This window comes from Ahaetulla prasina, chromosome 4 (assembly GCF_028640845.1).
Source record: "Ahaetulla prasina isolate Xishuangbanna chromosome 4, ASM2864084v1, whole genome shotgun sequence".
NCBI classification, from domain to species: domain Eukaryota; kingdom Metazoa; phylum Chordata; class Lepidosauria; order Squamata; family Colubridae; genus Ahaetulla; species Ahaetulla prasina.
The window spans coordinates 19,122,832-19,143,171 of NC_080542.1; the positions used below are offsets into that span (position 1 = coordinate 19,122,832).

A 20,340-nucleotide genomic window follows, 5' to 3' on the forward strand; every position below is an offset into this window, starting at 1 on the left:
TGGTGTTCCATCTGACCACTGAGCAGCATGAGCCCCTTCCCCAGGAGGGAGTTAACCCGGGATTCCGAGGGAGGCTTTTCTATCTAGGCGGTCGGCAACTGAAGAGGATATTATTGTACCATCCCCTGAGGGGGAGGCCATTAGACTTGGCCGGACCCCCGGTCCCTTTGGTTGTCTCCTGGATCATCTGGACTCGGGACGGTTTTGGTCCCCCGGAATTCGACGGATTGTGGGTTTGCATTTTAGCCTCCCTTTCTCCGTCTATGATGAGGACAGGAGTGAAGCAGACAATATGGTGGTCTACATTTCCAAGACCCGATGTTTATGGGGGCTCTGACCCGGGGGCTATTTTGAAAGCTAGTAGCCTACGGGAGACTGCATCTGCCCACATTGTTTACCATCTTACTACGGGTCTTGATGGACTTCAGAATTTGTTTAACATCTATGCCAGTCTGGGATGTACACTTTTTGCTGTCTAAATTGATATTCTTCCATGAGATATTCGTCCACTGATTTATTACAACTGCAAGGTTCCCCCGCCTCGCAGGAATGGCCCTCCAGGTTATCGAGAGCCTACCTTAATGAAGGGTCTTGGGACCCAGAGAGATGGCATGAGGCGAAGAAGAATTTTGGGGGTTTTTTAAATAGGTTTTTAAAGAGGGGTTTTTTAAGGGGGGGGAGGGACACGACGGGTGGGGGGAATAACCCGTCGGGGAGGGGTCCAGCCCCCGTGCTTGTTCGCGGCACTACGCCATCTGGTCCGAAGGCAGAGGGGGAGGGGTTCGTTACAGGAGTAGGGAGTTGTTCAATCTGTACGGTAAGTGGGAGAGGCAGATATGGCGGAAGTGGGGGGCCATATTGAGTGTTGGGAGCACGGGCTCGCTGTCTCAAAGCGATCCTGCACTCCGGCCCCTCAGTCTTCACCCGTTCCCCGGGCGGTCATGGTCCTCAGAGCATGGGTCACCGGTTGATGTTATGTAATGCTCGGTCCGTGGTAAATAAGGCCCCCCTGATTTATGATCTTATTCAGGGGAAAGCCGCGGACCTCATGGGCATTACGGAGACCTGGTTGGGTCCAGAGGGGGGGTGCCCCTTGTGGAGCTGTGCCCTCCGGGTTTCCGAGCATTTCATCAACCGAGAGCCCAAGATAGGGGTGGGGGTGGGGTAGCGGTTGTTATTAGGGAAAGTCTAGAGCTGAGGGAAGCCACTGTACCTCAGATTGCCGGCTGTGAATCTCTCTTTGTGAAGTGGGGCCATAGGAACCAGTTGGGCTTGTTGATCGCGTACCTGGCTCCTTGCTGCGTGACTACAGCCCTGCCCAAGTTGCTGGAGGTGCTCGCCGGGGTGGCGGTTGAGACCCCCAGACTTATAGTCATGGGGGACTTTAACCTGCCATCAACCGGCTTGTCATCGACGGCGGCTCGGGAGTTCCAGGCTTCCATGATGGCCTTGGACCTGATTCAAGTAATTGATGGCCCTACGGACACTGGGGGAGGCACACTGGATCTAATTTATATCTCTGGACAGTGGTTAAATGATCTGGAATTAGATGTGTTAGAAACAAAACTGGTGTCATGGTCAGATCATTTTCTCCTTCGCCTGGACTTTCGGACCGCTACCCACCACCGCAGGGAGACGGAACCAATACATTGGTTCCGTCCCAGGCGCCTGATTGACCCGGAGAGGTCCCTGATGGAGCTTGGGCCGTTTCCTGAGGACCTGGCCCACGGCACGGCTGAAGAACTAGTTGTGGCCTGGGAACGGGCCGCGGCTGGAGCTTTGGACCATGTTGTGCTCTTGCGGCCTCTGACCTGGCGCAGATCTCGGCCGGCCCCCTGGTTTTCCGAGGGGCTGAGGGAGCTGAAACGCCGGAGAAGACGCCTAGAGAGTGTTTGGAGGTCCAGCCGTTCCGAAGCTGACCGAACACTGGTTAGGTCTTATTCTAAGACCTACCTAGTGGCAATGAGGGAGGCGAAGCGTTCCTACGCTTCCACCCTCATTGCGTCGGCAGATAACCACCCGGCCGCCCTGTTTCGGGTGACCCGCTCTCTCCTTCATCAGGAGGGGCGGGATGACCCGTTGTAGGGATGTGCCGAGGAGTTTAGTGGTTATCTATACGACAAAATCGTTCAGCTCCGGGATGGCTTGGACCGAAATTGGGATGATCCGGATGAGAGGGCGGAGGCGCGTCTTGTGGAGATTGTTTGGGATGAGTTTGACCCTGTGGCCCCCGAGAACGTGGACAGGTTGTTGGGGAGGCTGCACGCCACTACATGTTTACTGGACCCGTGCCCTTCCTGGCTGGTGCTGGCCTCACAGGAAGTGACATGAGGCTGGCTCCAGGGGATTATCAACGCTTCTCTGTTGGAGGGGGTTTTCCCTACCACCTTGAAGGAGGCGGTGGTGAGACCCCTCCTCAAGAAGCCTTCCCTGGTCCCAGCTATTTTAGGTAATTACCGTCCAGTCTCCAACCTTTGCTTTATTGCGAAGGTTGTAGAGAGTGCTGTGGCGTGGCAGCTACTCCAATACCTGGATGAAGCTGTCTATCTAGACCCGTTCCAGTTCGGCTTCCGACCCGGATATAGCACGGAGACAGCTTTGGTCGCGTTGGTGGATGATCTCTGGAGGGCCAGAAACAGGGGTTATTCCTATGCTCTGGTCTTGTTAGATCTCTCAGCGGCTTTTGATACCATCGACCATGGTATCTTGCTGCGCCGGATGGGGGGGTTGGGAGTGGGAGGCACCGTTTATCGGTGGTTCTCCTCCTATCTCTCTGACCGGTCGCAGACGGTGTTGACAGGGGGGCAGAGGTCGACCGCGAGCACCTTACTTGTGGGGTGCCGCAGGGGTCAATTCTTTCGCCCCTCCTGTTCAACATCTATATGAAGCCGTTGGGTGAGATCATCAGTGGCTTCGGGGTGAGATATCAGCTGTACGCTGATGACACTTAGCTGTACTTTTCCACCCCGGGCCACCCCAATGAAGCTGTCGAAGTGCTGTCCTGGTGTTTGGAAGCCGTACGGGTCTGGATGGGGAGGAACAGGCTCAAGCTCAATCCCTCCAAGACGGAGTGGCTGTGGATGCTGGCACCCCGATACAGTCAGCTGCAGCCGCTGCTGAGTGTCGGGGGCAAGTTATTGGCCCCAAGGGAAAGGGTGCGCAACTTGGGTGTTCTCCTGGATGCACGGCTGTCGTTTGAAGATCATTTGACGACCGTCTCCAGGAAAGCCTTTTACCAGGTTCGCCTGGTTCGCCAGTTGCGTCCCTTCCTCGATCGGGATGCCTTATGCACAGTCACTCATGCTCTCGTTACCTCTCGCCTGGATTATTGCAATGCTCTCTACATGGGGCTCCCCTTGAGATGCACTCGGAGGCTTCAGTTGGTCCAGAACGCAGCTGCGCGGGTGATAGAGGGAGTTCCACGTAGCTCCCATGTAACACTTCTCCTGCGCAGACTGCACTGGCTACCTGTTGCCTTTCGGGTGCATTTCAAGGTTTTGGTTACCACCTTCAAAGCGCTCCATGGCTTGGGGCCTGGATACTTACGGGACCGCCTGCTGTTACCCCATGCCTCCCACCGACCCGTACGCTCACACAGAGAGGGACTTCTCAGGGTGCCGTCCGCCAAACAATGTCGGCTGGCGGCCCCCAGGGGAAGATCCTTCTCTGTGGGAGCTCCTACTCTCTGCAACGAGCTTCCCCCTGGTTTACGCCAAATACCTGACCTTCGGACCTTTCGCCACGAATTGAAAACACATCTGTTCATTCGCGCGGGGCTGGCTTAAGGCTTTTTCTTTTTAAATTGCCTAGATTTAAATTTTAAATTCTATCTATGTTTTAAATTGGGTTTTTTTAAATTTTTAAATATTTTAATTTCTCGGCCATCTGTATAATAAATTTCTTAATTCATTTTTAATTGTATATGGTTTATGTTTTATTTTGGCTGTACACCGCCCTGAGTCCTTCGGGAGAAGGGCGGTCTAGAAATCTAATAAATGAAATGAAAATGAAATAATAAAACAGCTTAAAAATAGAAAACGTATTCAATTGATGGCCTAAAACTTTTAAATACAAATTTAAAACCCCGTTTAAAACCCCTGATTTAAAACCCCAATTTAAAACTATGTTTACGCTAGTCCTGCTCTTCGAAACAACGTCTTCAGCTCGCGGCGGAAGGTCCTGAGGTCGGGGAGTTGACGAAGCCCCAGAGGGAGCTCGTTCCAGAGGGTAGGAGCCCCCACAGAGAAGGCCCTCCCCCTGGAGGTCGCCAGCCGACATTGTTTTAGCTGACGGTATCCGGAGGAGGCCCTCTCTGTGAGAGCGCACTGGTCGGTGAGAGGCTACTGGTGGCAGTAGGCGGTCCCGTAAATATCCCGGCCCTAAGCCATGGAGCGCTTTAAAGGTGATAACAAGTACCTTGAAGTGAACCCGGAAGACCACCGGGAGCCAGTGCAGACTGCGCAGGAGGGTGTTACACGGGAGCCATAAAGTGCTCCCTCTATCACCCGCGCAGCCGCATTCTGGACCAGTTGGAGTCTCCGGGTACCCTTCAAGGGGAGCCCCATGTAGAGAGCACTTGTCATGTCCCACTCCTCCGGTGACGGCCGGGTCAGGGAAATCCGAATCAGGTGTGCCTCTGCAGCTCTGCCAAAGTCCTAGCAAAGTCCTCAGGGCAGGCAGGAGACCAGAAAGTGACTTCAGCAAGATATGTTTAGACTTTGCCTGACTCAGAGAATGCCAAAAAGCAGATCCTTTATATAGGCCATGGGGTGTGGCTCCATGACTCAGCACTTATCCAGGCCTGCCCCTCCCTTCCTTCTGTTGCCTCCGCCTATCAAGTCTTCTGACGCGAGAGTCACTCCAATTGCAGCTGTTGGTAATTGACCTTCCTCAGGCTCACATGCTGTGGAGGAGGGGGAGGGGTCTAGTTGCTCCGTTTGCCTGGGCATGGAGCCAGAGCTGGGGGCTGGAGATACTTGCTCTTCTTCAGCCTGTCTGGGCATGGAGCCAGGGCTGGGGCCGGGAGGACATTCTTCAGCGTTTGGAAGCAGATAAGCAGACCCCAGCTGCGGTGAGAGCGGGCAAGACACAACAGCACTGCAGTAGTCCAGGCGGGATGTAACAAGGGCATGAGCAACCGTGCATAAGGAAGCCTGATCCAGAAAGGGGCGTAACTGGCATATCAGGCGAACCTGATGAAAAGCTCCCCTGGCGACGGCCGTCATATGATCTTCTAAAGACAGCCGTACATCCAGGAGGACACCCAGATTGCGAGCCCTTTCCGTGGGGGCCAATAGCTCGCCCCCAATGGTCAGCGATGGAATTAGCTGACTGTACCGGGCCGCCGGCATCCACAGCCACTCGGTCTTGGTGGGATTGAGTCTGAGTCTGTTCCTCCCCATCCAGACCCGTACGGCCTCCAGGCACTAGGACATCACTTCAACAGCCTCGTTGGGGTGGTTAGGGGTGGAAATATAGAGCTGAGTATCATCAGCGTATAGATGACAACTCACCCCAAAACCACGGATGATCTCACCCAGCGGCTTCATATAGATGTTGAACAGAAGAGGCGAGAGAAAATATGAATGTTAAAAAAGATCTATATTCAGATACCAATGTCTATCATATAACTATTAAAGCTCAGCGTCATTTATACGAAAAATAATCAGATATTGGATCGGTATATGCCCTCAGCTTACAGATGGTCATGATGTAATCTACAGTTTGATGTGGGATCCCACAGTCATACTGAGGGGAGGATACTATGCTCCATTCATATGGAGACTCCCAGCAGATGCTGTATGAGGTGTGAATCAGGGGTGAAATCCAGCAGATTCTGACAGGTTCTGGAGAACCGGTAGCGGAAATTTTGAGTAGTTCGGAGAACCGGCAAATACCACCTCTGACTGGCCCCCGAGTGGGGTGGGAATGGAGAGTTTGCAGTATCCTTCCCTCAGGAGGGGAGGAAATGGAGATTTTGAGTATCCTTCCCTTGCCACGCCCATCAAGCCACGCCCACAGAATTGGTAGGGAAAAATTTTGGATTTCACCCCTGGTATGAATCCTATCCAGGATTATTTATTGCTGGCGTGGTAGTTCAAAGCCTGGCACCTTTTCATAGGGTCATTTATATATCTTCTTATGACTGGACATTCAACACTCTATTTGGCTTTCCATTTGGAATCAGTGTTGAGCAGATATTACGTAAGTGCCAGTGGCAACTTCCTACATTTGAGTCTTCCATCTGATAAATGAGGAAGGTTGGCATGCACCAATCAGAGTGACAGTAGCTGTGGGATACTAGGCAAGCTATACAGGTAGTCCTCAACTTATGACCACAACTGAGTCTGAAATTTATGTTTCTAAGTGAGACATTTGTGAAGTGAGCTTTGTCTCATTTTACAACCTTCCTTGCCACCATTGTTAAGTGAATCACTGCGGTTGTTAAGTTAGTAGCCTAGTTGTTCAGTGAATCTGGCTTCCCCATCGACTTTGCTGGTCAGAAGGTCGCAAAAAGTGATTGTAAACTAAGGGACACTGCAAACTAAGGTCATAAATACGAGTCAGTTGCCAAGTGTCTGAATTCTGAGCATACAACCATGCGGCTGCTGCAAAGGTCATAAGTGTGGAAAAACAGTCATAAATCATTCTTTGCAGTGTTGTTTTAAGTTTGAACAGTCACTAAATGAACTGTTTTATGTTGAAGGACTACCTGTACAAGTGGTTTCATTCAAATAATTTAACAACCGGTTCTCCGCTCTAACGACTGGTTGGGTGGGTGTGGCCAGGGGTGTGTGACAGGCATCATTCAGCCTCCTGCACCCTCCACGCCTCATTTTGGGCCTGCACTTACCTGGGAGTCAAAACGAGGTGCATGGGGACTCTGGAAGGTGGGAAGGGGAAGGGACAGCAATTTAACAACTAGTTCACCCAAACTGGCCTGAACCGGCTGAATCCCACCACTGTGTACAAGTCAGCAAAGGCTTCCTTGAATTTTAAATGAACTTTGAATAAAACTATGGAGTTTTATTGCTGCTCAGTCCCAGGGGTTTGTGCTGTTCCAGGCATAAGATGATGCGATCTTTCTACCTCCCAGCTACTCCCATATTAACAAGATACAAACTACCAACCCAATTGTAATGGTAAAAAAACCAAACAAAGGCCATCTCCTTGGAGCTGCATTCCTGTGCAACAACAAGCAAACGAGATTGAGGCATATATTCTCCAGCTCCGTTATTCTCCAGCTCCGTGCCAACTGACTCAGACAAGCTTGTCAAAAACTTGCAAAAAATTCAGTTCCGAGGAACAACCCAAAGGTAAATTGTGTTTAAGGATAATTGGTTGGCGACAAAGTTTGGGAATTAAATTAGGCTGATAATCTGCAAAGAACCTGTGGAGAAAGTGAAGAGAATCTGGAAAAAGAGAGATTTTTTTTTTGAAAATCTGGGGTTTCAGTTTAAAAAAAAAGTTCTGAACTTGTGGAGTTGTGTGAACAGCCAGCAAACAGAAGAGAACAGAACAAAATACTTTATTGATCAAGTGTGATTGGACACACAAGGAATTTGTCTCTGGTGTGTAAGCTCTCAATGTATATACAAACCACAAGGTAATATAATCAGTGTACGTGCAAGCATGCAAACATCATATACATAATGGAGACTTTATTCTCCCGCCATAATACATACATGTTGAAAATATTTTACACACACTGATGTATGTCTGTAACATCAAGAGGTCAACCTTTGCAGCAGTTTTTCTCAATCTCAGGTACTTCAGCACTAGACTAGATTAGAATAAAATAACTTTGTTGGAAGGGACTTTGGAGGTCTTCTAGTCCAACCCCCTGCTCAGGCAGGAAACTCTATACCATTTTAATTTTATTTATTTATTTAATCAAATTTTTATACCGCCCTATCTCCCGAAGGACTCAGGGCGGTTTACAGTCCGATAAAAATACAAATATAATACAAGATAAAACACTAAATTAAAAAACTTATTTAAATAGGCCAAAATTTAAAATTACAATTAAAATGGTAAAAACCCCATTAAAATTAAATTTAAAATTAAAATTCTAGTCCAGTCCTGCACAGATAAATAGATGTGTTTTAAGCTCGCGGCGGAAGGTTCGAAGGTCAGGAAGTTGACGGAGTCCTGGGGGAAGTTCATTCCAGAGGGTGGGAGCCCCCACAGAGAAGGCCCTTCCCCTGGGTGTCGCCAGTCGGCACTGCCTGGCGGACGGCACCCTAAGGAGTCCCTCCGTGTGAGAGCGCACGGGTCGGTGGGAGGCAATCGGTGGCAGTAGACAGTCCCGTAAGTAGCCCGGCCCTAAGCCATGGAGCGCTTTGAAGATGGTTACCAAAACCTTGAAGTGCACCCGGAAGGCCACAGGCAGCCAGTGCAGTCTGCGCAGGAGTGGTGTCACATGGGAGCCACGAGGAGCTCCCTCTATCACCCGCGCAGCCGCATTCTGGACTAACTGGAGCCTCCGGGTGCTCCTCAAGGGAAGCCCCATGTAGAGACCATTGCAGTAATCCAGGCGAGATGTCATGAGAGCATGAGTGACCGTTCATAGGGCATCCCGGTCCAGGAAGGAGCGCAACTGGCGAACCAGGTGAACCTGGTAAAAGGCTCTCCTGGAGACGGCCGTCAAATGGTCTTCAAAAGACAGCCGTCCATCCAGGAGAACACCCAAGTTGCGCACCCTTTCCATTGGGGCCAATGACTCGCCCCCAACAGTCAGCCGCAATTGCAGCTGACTGTACCAAGGTGCCGGCATCCACAGCCACTCTGTCTTGGAGGGATTGAGCTCGAGCCTGTTTCTCCCCATCCAGACCTGTACGGCCTCCAGGCACCGGGACAGCACTTCGACAGCTTCGTTGGGTTGGCCCGGTGTGGAAAAGTACAGCTGAGTATCATCAGCGTACAGTTGGTAACTCACACCGAAACCACTGATGATCTCACCCAGCGGCTTCATATAGATGTTGAATAGGAGAGGCGAGAGAATCAACCCCTGCGGCACCCCACAAGTGAGGTGCTTCGGAGTCGACCTCTGCCCTCCCGTCAACACCGTCTGCGACCGGTCAGAGAGATAGGAGGAGAACCACCGATAAACGGTGCCTCCCACTCCCAATCCCTCCAACCGGTGCAGCAGGATACCATGGTCGATGGTATCAAAAGCCGCTGAGAGGTCTAATAGGACCAAGGCAGAGGAACAGCCCCTATCCCTGGCCCTCCAGAGATCATCAACCAACGTGACCAATGCCGTCTCCGTGCTGTATCCGGGCCGAAAGCCGGACTGGAAGGGATCTAGATAGACAGTTTCATCCAGGTACTGGGGTAACTGACGTGCCATCACACTCTCTACAACTGTCGCCACAAAGTGAAGGTTGGAGACCAGACGATAATTACCTAAAACAGCTGGGTCCAGGGAGGGCTTCTTGAGGAGAGGTCTCACCACCGCCTCTTTCAAGGCAGCAGGGAAGACCCCCTCCAGCAAAGAAGCATTCGTAATCCCCTGGAGCCAGCCTCGTGTCACCTCCTGTGTGGCCAGCACCAACCAGGAGGGGCACGGGTCCAGTAAACATGTGGTGGCATTTAACATCCCCAATAACCTGTCCATGTCCTCGGGAGCCACAGGGTCAAACTCATCCCAAACAGTCTCAACAAGACAGCTCTCCGACCTCTCACCTGGATCCACCCAATTTCAGATAAATGTTGTTCAATCTCTTTTTAAAAATTTCCAGTGTTGGAGCATTCACAACTTCTGAAGGCAAGTTGTTCCACTGATTAATTGTTCTAACTGTCAGGAAATTTCTCCTTAGTTGTAGGTTGTTTCCCCCCTTGATTAATTCCATCCATTGATTCTTGTCCTGCTCTTGAAGGCAGAACAAAAAGCTATGGATGAAAACTAATCAGAGAGAGACCCAATTTAGAACTAAGGAGAAATTTCCCAACAGGAAGAACAATCTGTGGGACTGCTTGCTTCCAGAAGTGTGGATGCTCCAACACTGGAGACTTTTAAGAAGGGACTGGACAACCATTTGTCTGAAATGACACTGGTTTCCTGCTTGATAATCTGCAAAACAAAGGGTTAGCCTAGAAGACCTCCACGGCTCCTTCCAACTCTATTATTCTGTTATTCTGTTACTTTGGGGCAATCTCTCTTGGTCCTGCCCTGGCTATCTCACATACACTGCCTTGAACTTGTAAATAAAAAGATGATAAAAATCAAAGGCACCATTAAATCCCTACATCACTGCTAGTTGTGAAAGAAGCAAACAATCATTCTAACATTTGGTCAAGCTTTAGAACTCGAGGGTGGCTGTGTCCTTGGCCTCTCTTTGCCCTGTGAGTCAGAGGGGGGAGTATTTCAAAATAAAAATATATCTGACCACAAACAATACAGAATTTGGGAGGCCATTCCTGCAATAGCTGCCAAAAGAGAGATCTGCATGTCTGAGCAGTTCTAGGAATAATAATTTTGTAAGGTTTAGGAGAAAGAAAAAGCCAGAACTCTTTCTGGGTTTACAGAGGTCAAAAGGCCTCCAAGCCAAAATCTCAGAATTCGTTGTCCACTGGGTTTAAATAAACACTAGTGTCTTGTTTACCAGTTGCCCTAACCCATTATTTGTGCTGAGTTTCCATAAATCAGGACATAACCACACCTGCTAGGTTCAAATGTGATGGGTTAGTTGAATGTTTGCACAACACCTCAAAGCACAAATTAAAGGTAAGTTTTCAGAAATATAGATGTGGGAGGCCATGAAAGTCAACCATGTTCTTCATGCAGGAATCTTAATTAAAGCATCTCCCACAGGTGATTATCCAGCCTCTGATTGAACACATCTTACCATTGAACATATCTTATTAAAAAAAATATTTCCAAGCATTTAGTTCGAAGGTGTTTTCTGTAACTTATATTAATTGTTCCAACTCTTGAACTCTGGAAAGACAGAGGTTTTGTCTTCTGTGAAACATGTTTCATGTATTTGGAATGTCCACTGCCCTGGATTTATTTATTTTTTCAAAATTCAGCATTTTCCAGATTCTTCAATCTCTGTAACATTTTCTAGGCTGGTATTTTCTTTTAGCATTCTCTGAAGCTGTTCCAGAATGCCTGATTCCTTCTTTAATGTCATATGCCCAGAACTGGACATACCATTCAAGGTGAATAATGACCCCTAAGAATGCTTGGAGAGAAGAATGGTCCAAGTTACCTTGTTGTGGCTTGGCTATTAGTGATCCCTGTATCAAACCAGCCAATTTAAACCTGCCTTGCTCTGTCTGGATGAAACTGAATTAGATGTGAAACTGGAAGAATTGCCTCTGCCCTGAATTAATGTGGCTGAAAAGATTCCCTCTGCTGTGACTGTGGTGCTGATATGCAAACTATTAAACATATTGTGCAAGACTGCCCATGATGTCTGATTCCCTAAAATATCTGCATGAAGCAAGGCCAGAGAGGACCGTCTGGATGACTGAACTGGACATCCAGTTATGAGGCCACTTCCATACCCCTATAGCTTTGTATATAACTACGCGAATTGTGTGCATGTGTTTAGAATAGAATAGAATAGAATAGAATAGAATAGAATAGAATAGAATAGAATAGAATAGAATAGAATAGAATAGAATTTTTTATTGGCCAAGTGTGATTGGACACACAAGGAATTTGTCTTGGTGCATATGCTCTCAGTGTACATAAAAGAAAAGATACGTTCATCAAGGTACAACATTTACAACACAATTGATGTTTACTTCTCTTTGTTATGTTCTCATCATGTGGTAAATAATACATAATAACCAACACAGAATGGAGTTTTTAGAAGCATGCCTTGGCTTTAATTGGGACATGTTGCACTAAAATGTTCTGGAAATTAGGAACTGTGGGAGGGTGTAGTGATTTATCTTAACAAATCTTAGGTACGCTTTCTCCTAGAATGTTATCTGCCAAAATTCCCTGGAGAAAAGGAAAAGGTTTCTACATTTTTCTAAATGTAAAGCAGGATGCCCATAAATAGCACAAACCTTGTGATTCCATAAATTGATAATCCAACTTGATTTCTGAACTCACAAGCTCTCTAATTTTTATATTTTTTTCAGCAGGCAAAAAAAATTGAGATCTTATGGTGAATGATTTTCAGATGCAAGAAAGGTCTGTGACAATTCTTTTTTCTGATGCCATAAATCCTGTTGTCTGTATTTTCCATTTTAATTTTGTTTTCCTTCTTTCAACTGTAGTACAAACATCCTGTTTTCCAAGACCTTGTCCATTTCCCTCACTTCAGGGCACTGCAGAGAAATCCAGCTCTACCAGCTGCCGAAGTGAGGTAGCTGACTTCAACTGCTGGCTTTGTTCATCCCCAAAGGGCAGCCAGTATTATTTGAGTTATTACAATATACCAATTTTCTTTTTTTCCCTTGCTGGAAAAGACATTTCTGGGAGTTTTCTCTTTTCCAATAATCTGGGGGCTATTTCACAAGCTGGAAGGTCATTTTATGGCTTTCTGGTTACAAAATAACTCATCTAATTCTGAATCGGATGGATGTCCGAGAATGGCCAGTTGAATGAGGCCACGCCATTGACCAGTCCCAGCTGTTTTTCTAATAGTAATTGACGTTCTCTTCTGACTGCTCTTTGTTGCACTTTTCTGGAAAGAGTGCAGAAAAGAGCAATGAAGAGGATTAGGGGACTGGAAGTCAAACATGAATGGATGCATGAATTGGGTTAGTCTAGTCTAGAGAAAAGAAGGATTAGGGCTGATATGATAGTGGTGTTCCAATATCTGATGGGCTGCCACAGATAAGAGAGGAACAATTTCCCAAAGCACCTAAACAAATGACAAGAAGCAATAGATGGAAATTTATCAAGGAGAGAACAAACCTAGAACAAAGGAGAATTTCTCAATCGTGAGAATAATTGATCAGTGGAATGGCTTGCCTTCAGAAGTTGTGGGTGCTGGGGGCTTTTAAGAAGAGACTGGTTAGCCACTTGTCTGGAATGGTATAGGGTCTCCTGCTTGAACAGGGGATTGGACTAGAAGACCTCCAAAGTCCCTTCCAACTCTGTTATTCACAGAATAGGAAGGGGGAATGGTGTGCTAAGGGCAATCTTTGCCTCATCTGACACATTGACAACGACTTGAACTCTGGGCCCCATCCAACAAAATGCAATTCAGTGGTGAAAAATATAAGGTCGAATACATGGGCAAGAAAAAAAAATACACAGATATAGAATAGGTGGTACCTGGCTCAGCAGCAGCAATTGTGTGAGGTATCTAGGTGTCCTGGTAGACCACCACTTCAGTATGAGCCAGAAATGTGCTGCAGCTGCCCAAAAAGCTAATGCAGTCCTAGGTTGCATCCACAGAGGGATAATTTCAAAGTCATGTGAAGTGATAGTACTGCTTTATACTGCCTTAATGAAACCAGAAAGGTCTAGGAGTGATATAATAGGAGGCTTCCAGTACTTGAAGGGCTATCACAAAGAAAAGGGAGTCAAAATATTGTCCAAAGCACCTGAGGACAGGGCAAGAAGCAACAGGTGGAAGATGATTAAAGATAGAGCCAACCTAAAATGAAGGAGAAATTTCCTGACAGTGAGTACAATTAATCAGTCAAACGGCTTGTCTCCAGAAGTTGTGGTTGCTCCATCACCATCACCAGAAGTTGTGGTTGCTCCATCACCAGCGATTTTTCAAGATGAGACTGGACGGCCATTTTCAGGAACAGTATAGGATCTCCTCCTTGAGCAGAGAGTTAGATTAGAGGAGCTCCAAGGTCCCTTCCAATCCAACATGATTCTATGTTCTATCTTCTCTTATAATTTGGGAGCCTCTGAAGGACCTGGTCAGAGAATCCATTTTTATGGAGCTTTGGGGAAAGAACTCTCAGGACACAGAGGCCAGGATGGGAAGGCCATTGTGACCTGGACACACTCTTCCCTATGTCAGGCCTGGAAACCATATTTAACTTTAGGTTTCCAGACGCTGCCACATTTTTATCCTGAGGGGAGGAGGGGGGGTTGAGGGATAGGGTAGCATTCTTCAACGGGTCAAGGTCGGATGGCGTTCACGTCTGCAGGAAGAGTGGCAAGAAGTTACTCGAATGAACTGGAAGAACGTGGGACCGTGTGATCATCCGAGGGGTCAGGGGGGTGGGACTATTGGGGTTTGTATAACTGGGGAAACGAATCCGGAACTTCAGTTTTGGGAATTGCACTCATCGTGTGCCAGTCTCCTCATGCTAGTAAAGGACTCTGAGAAAAAGAAAGAATGCTTCTGAGTCTTTTTTCTGAACGCAGAAGAGGTATTTCTGGAACCTTGACATTATTCCCAAAACTCCACAAAACTTTCTTTTGCTAACGGTACCCTCTCCTCCTCTCAGAGGGGTGCTGGGCCCCAGTCTCCGCAACCTCCACAGCGGTGCAAAGACCCAGTGAAGATGGAAAAGCAGCAAATTGAAAGCGTAGAAGGAGCCACGAAACTGGATTCTAACAATTTAGTAGAAATCGCCTATTTCCCATCTGACGACAGGACCCGAAGCCCCGAAAAGGAAAAACCTGCTTGTCCGTTTGGAGCACGCCCCAAGGACTCTGATTCATGGGTGAGCTGCCAGTTGGGAGAAAACATTTCCCCGGGGGGGAATGGAGAGCCCCCTCCCTCTTCTCAACCTCACTGGAGGGCAATAAGACCTGGAGAATCGGGAGAGTCCCTGGAATGGGACCTGAGAAACCCCCTGAAATCCCAGTCTCTATTAGACCTCCCTGAAACTTTTGAGCGGCTGGAGGTGAGACCTCGAGAGCCTTTGGCTCAGCCTAGATTCACCTTCCCTCCTACCAGAGAGAGACAAATTACTGAAGCTCGAAGCCGTTCCGATGAACGCAGGAGAACCCCCCCTCCCTCCTTCAAATGGCAGGAAATTCAAGCAGCACCAGAAGCTTGGGGGGGATCGCACCTCCCTCCTCCAATTGATCTTTCCCGCCAGCAGAGGCCTACGCTGCCGCCAGCAGCTTCTATCCCACCTGGGTGGGCTTTTTATCCGGGACAAGGGTGGATTCAGTATCAATGGCAACCAGCTAGTTCCGCCCCTCCCTTTCCTGTGAGCCTTGTTTCAACTGCTGAAGCGTTTCAAGGATTTCCTTCCCAGCAACCAGGGGGAATTCCACCCCCCTTTGCAGGCCAACAGCCAGCCACAACAGCAGCGGCCCCACCCCCGCAATACCCTCTCCAGCAACAAGCAGGCCAGCTAAACCCCCCTGAACCCCCCCACCAACCCCTCCCCCTTTCAAACCAACCTTTGTTGGGAATCCACACCACCTGGCTTACTTTCTCAGCAGAATTGAGGCTTACGCTGAACAATATACACATCTATACCCATCAGAAAGAAGCCTAATCAACGCCATCTCAGATGGAATGAATGTGGGGCTAGCTTCAGAGTGGATAGCACAGCTATACAATGAACATGCACCAGAACTGAATAATGTTCACGAATTTATGACACTGCTTCGCAACCGGTTTCAAGATAATGACCTAACTGCAGAATGTGAAACCACCTTAAAAACAATGAAACAAGGTAACAAGCCACTCAAACAATTTGTATGGGATTTCAGAAGAGTTGCTGGTAATCTTAGACATTGGCCAGAAGCCATTGTTCTTCATTACTTCAAAGACGCCATTGATCAAAACATCAGAAAAGCCTGCTCCACCAGAGGAATCCCAGAACAACTGAATGCCTGGTACAACGTGTCCATTGCTCTGGACAGAGAATTCAACCCCCTCCAAAGCCAATCACCAACTGCAGCTTCACAAAGACCACCTACAAGATCCTCCCCCTCCAAACCAACCACACCCTCCACCTTTCAACCTTCAACAATAATCAAATGCTACCGTTGTGGCAAACTAGGTCATCGGGCGTCAGTTTGCCTAGCCCCAACACCCCTCCCACAGTATCGACCACCAACTGCTACCCGACCACGCAACCCCCCTCGAAAGAATCCTAATACCAGTCGCTTCGCGAGGCAATCCACAAACCTCCTCACTGACCCTCCATCATCCAATTCGCCTGCCGACGACTCAACCCAACCAAAAAACGACCCAATGGTTAGTGCACCTATTCCTCCTTTTGCCATCAAAGTAAACTTAATAATTCCAGGGAGAGGGCCCAAAAAACTTTTAGACGCTATTGTGGACACAGGATGCACCAGATGCCTGATTTCAACCTCCACAGTCGCCCAACTCCGTATAAAAACATTTCCCTTGAAGCACCCAATTAAATTCCACCAGGTAGATGGAACCTTGATTGGTGGCGTTCCAGCAACCCGAGTCACACAACTGGTTCGCTTAGAAATTGGTGCCGATCATGAACTGATAAGATTCATAGTAATTCCTAAAATGTCAGAATCCATCATCCTGGGTTTAGCTTGGTTGGACAAATGGGAACCCACAATTAAATGGGAGGATGGATTCAGGAAAATTATATGGACCTTCGGACCCTTAGACCAAATTCCCCCCCCGCCAACGAAGAAAAACCTTACCCAAAATGACCACCAGATGGAACCAACAACCACCATGTCCAAGCCATCTCCTAAAGAACCCCGCATCCCTAAAGCATACATGGATTTATCGGATGTTTTTAGCGAGGATGAATGTAACCTCTTACCCCCCCACCGGCAAACTGATTGCGCAATTGAATTACACCCAGGGGCAAAATTACCAAAACCCAAAATGTACTCAATGACGCCAGCAGAAATGTCTGAACTAAGAAAATACGTTGACACTAACCTAGCCAGAGGGTTCATTGAACCAGCAAAATCACCTGTAGCTGCGCCTGTGCTATTTAAACAAAAGAAAGATGGTTCGCTTAGATTATGTATTGACTTCAAAAATATCAATGCGATTTGCATACAGAACACCTACCCGTTGCCACTTATGCACGACTTGCTGAACCACCTATCAAAAGGAAAAATTTTCACCAGATTGGATTTAAGGGAAGCCTATTACCGTGTCCGTATCAAGGAAGGTGATGAATGGAAGACGGCTTTCAATTGCCCCTTGGGTAGTTTCCAATACCGTGTCATGCCCTTTGGCCTCCAAGGGGCTCCAGCTGTTTTTATGCAACTAATTAATGAAACCCTGCACCCCCATCTCTACAATGGGGTTCTTGTCTACTTAGATGACATTCTTATCTACTCAGACAATATGGAACAACACATCAAATTGGTCAGACAAGTTCTTAAAAAGCTCCTAGCCGCCAAGCTATATGTCAAACTTTCCAAATGCGAATTCCATAAGGAATCCCTGGACTACCTAGGTTACCGGATATCGAACAAAGGTATCGAAATGGACCCGGGCAAAGTAAAAGCAGTGCTGGATTGGCAACCGCCACGCACACGTAAGCAACTTCAAAGTTTCTTGGGATTCGCAAATTTTTACCGCAAATTCATTCCTTCTTTCGCAGAGGTAGCTCTACCATTGACAGATTTACTAAAAACTGGGCCATCACCCACCAAACCCAAACCTAACCAACCGCTCCCTTGGACGATGGACTGCCAACGTTCCTTTGAACATCTAAAACGCCTTTTCTCGATGGAACCAATTCTTCAACACCCAGATCCAAATAAACCTTTTGTGGTCCAAGCTGATGCAAGTGATGTAGCAATAGCCGCTGTCTTATTACAACGGGATACCGAGAACAACCTTATGCCCTGCGCATACGTGTCTAAAAAATTGACGGACACTGAACGCGGGTGGGCAGTTTGGGAAAAGGAAGCCTTTGCGGTACGTTGGGCACTCCTCTCCTGGAGACACTTCCTTGAAGGGGCAAAAGAACCATTCGAGGTATGGACTGACCACAAAAACCTCGAATACTTAAAAAAACCCCGAAAGCTTTCTCCCAAACAAGTTCGATGGGCTCAGTTTTTCAAACGCCTCCACTTCACCCTCAAATACATCCCAGGCGACCAAAATCTACTGGCTGACGCTCTATCTAGGAAACCACAATTCGACAGCCAACACGAAGAGGTGATTCATGCGATGATCCCCGATACCGAACCAGCCAACCAAGTACTCACTCGACCGCGACCACCCCACACTACTAGCATCCCACCAAATAAACTGCTAGCAGACTTAAAATCAGCACTCACTGACGATGCTTGGTTTAAGGATAACTCGCCAGACCTCACCTTAAGGGATGGGATACCCTGGAAGGGCACCAAAATTTATGTCCCCGTCGCTATGCGGTTGCCAATACTACACAGAAGCCACGACTCTCGCCTAGGAGGTCACTTTGGATTTTTAAAAACTCTCCACTTGGCCAGAAGACAATTCTGGTGGCCGAAAATGAAATCAGATGTTGAAGACTACGTTAGGAGCTGTGCTACCTGCGCCACCATGAAGTCCAGACCAGGGAAACCCCCTGGACTCCTACAACCCGTAGCCGAACCCACCCGGCCATGGGAAGAGATTGCCATGGATTTTATTGTTGAACTCCCACCTAGTGGAGGAAATACAGTGATATGGACCGTAGTGGACTTGTTCTCTAAACAGGCCCATTTCACTGCGTGCAACGGATTGCCATCGGCTAAAAAATTAGCAAAGCTCTTCCTCAAACACATCTACAGGCTGCATGGAGTTCCTAAAAGGATAATATCCGACAGGGGTGTTCAATTCACAGCCAAGTTCTGGAGAGAGTTCCTACGGTCCATTGGGTCGTCTCAAGGACTTAGTTCTGGTTTCCATCCAGAAACTAACGGAGCGGCTGAAAAACTTAATGCCATGGTGGAACAATACATACGATGTTATGTGAATTACCAACAAGAAAACTGGTCCGACTTGTTACCATTTGCAGAGGTTGCATATAATAATGCGGTACACACCAGCACGGGGTTAACCCCTTTTCAAGTAACCAGCGGCATGGACTTCGTTCCAATGCCTGAACTCCCCGTACAACCCCCCACTTCATTCTCCCTAACGGACTGGATGAACTCATTAAAAAAAGGTTGGGAAAATACAAAAAAGGCTTTAGCTGTGACAGCTCGGAATTACAAAGCCCAAGCTGACAAACACCGTTCCCTTCAACCCCCTTTTCGCATTGGAGATCAAGTCTTTTTGTCTACTAAGTATCTAAGATTAAGAATACCCAGCAGGAAATTCGGTCCAAAATTTTTGGGTCCTTTCCCCATTGTAAAAATTATTAATCCCATTACTGTCCAACTCAAACTCCCACGCATGTTGGGAAGAATACACCCAGTATTCCATACCAGCTTACTAAAACCTGCTAGACAATCCCGCCTAAGGCCTCACCCTACCGCTCCCCCACCCCCCTTGATAATCCAAGGTGAAACCCACTATGAAATCAAGAAAATTCTTGACTCTAGACTCTACAGAGGTCAATTACAATACTTAGTCCACTGGAAGGGATACCCATTATCTGAATCTACTTGGGTCAAAAGTTGGAAAGTGAATGCGGACGATTTAATTAAACAATTTCACGACACTTTCCCTGACAAACCTAAGAAACCTCTTGGAGGGGGGAGGGGGGGGTAGAAGGGAATTGTGGATCATTGGCATTTTTCTTTATCGGCTCCTTGTTTTTCTTTCCTAGGATATAGTTTCTTTTCCAAGAGGGGACGCCTGTCAGGCCTGGAAACCATATTAAACTTTAGGTTTCCAGACGCTGCCACATTTTTATCCTGAGGGGAGGAGGGGGGGTTGAGGGATAGGGTAGCATTCTTCAACGGGTCAAGGTCGGATGGCGTTCACGTCTGTAGGAAGAGTGGCAAGAAGTTACTCGAATGAACTGGAAGAACGTGGGACCGTGTGATCATCCGAGGGGTCAGGGGGGTGGGACTATTGGGGTTTGTATAACTGGGGAAACGAATCCGGAACTTCAGTTTTGGGAATTGCACTCATCGTGTGCCAGTCTCCTCATGCTAGTAAAGGACTCTGAGAAAAAGAAAGAATGCTTCTGAGTCTTTTTTCTGAACGCAGAAGAGGTATTTCTGGAACCTTGACACCCTAACTGTTTAGTTTCCCTAACTTTGTTTACAAAGTAGTGAGATCTTGAAGATGTTTGATGTGTCTTGGTCAACTTGACCGAAGGGAACAGTCATATCCTGACACCTACAGTGTTGGCTTGACAACAAAGGCTAACAAATATCAAGTGGGCTGTCAATAAGGCGTAACCCAATAAATGAGAGTCACCTTTGGATGGCAATCAAGTAAGATGTCTCAATGGTGAAATGTTACAACAGATGTGGTCACCATATGTTTTTTTCTCCTCTCCACCCATTCCTTGGGAATCCTTGACATTTTGGCATGACTAGTTAGAAGGGCCTATGAG

The 20,340-nt window shown here is 47.6% G+C and overlaps 1 protein-coding gene across 1 annotated transcript in view; it reads left to right on the forward strand.

Annotated features, from left to right (window-relative positions):
* Positions 1-12,254, forward strand: part of HSD3B7 (hydroxy-delta-5-steroid dehydrogenase, 3 beta- and steroid delta-isomerase 7) — a 121,163-nt gene extending 108,909 nt beyond the window's left edge. The window contains exon 7 of the mRNA XM_058183509.1: positions 12,103-12,254. Within this exon, the coding sequence (XP_058039492.1) occupies positions 12,103-12,119 (17 nt within the window). The 3' untranslated portion in view covers positions 12,120-12,254. The remainder of the gene's footprint in view (positions 1-12,102) is intronic.
* Positions 12,255-20,340: the final 8,086 nt, after the last annotated feature.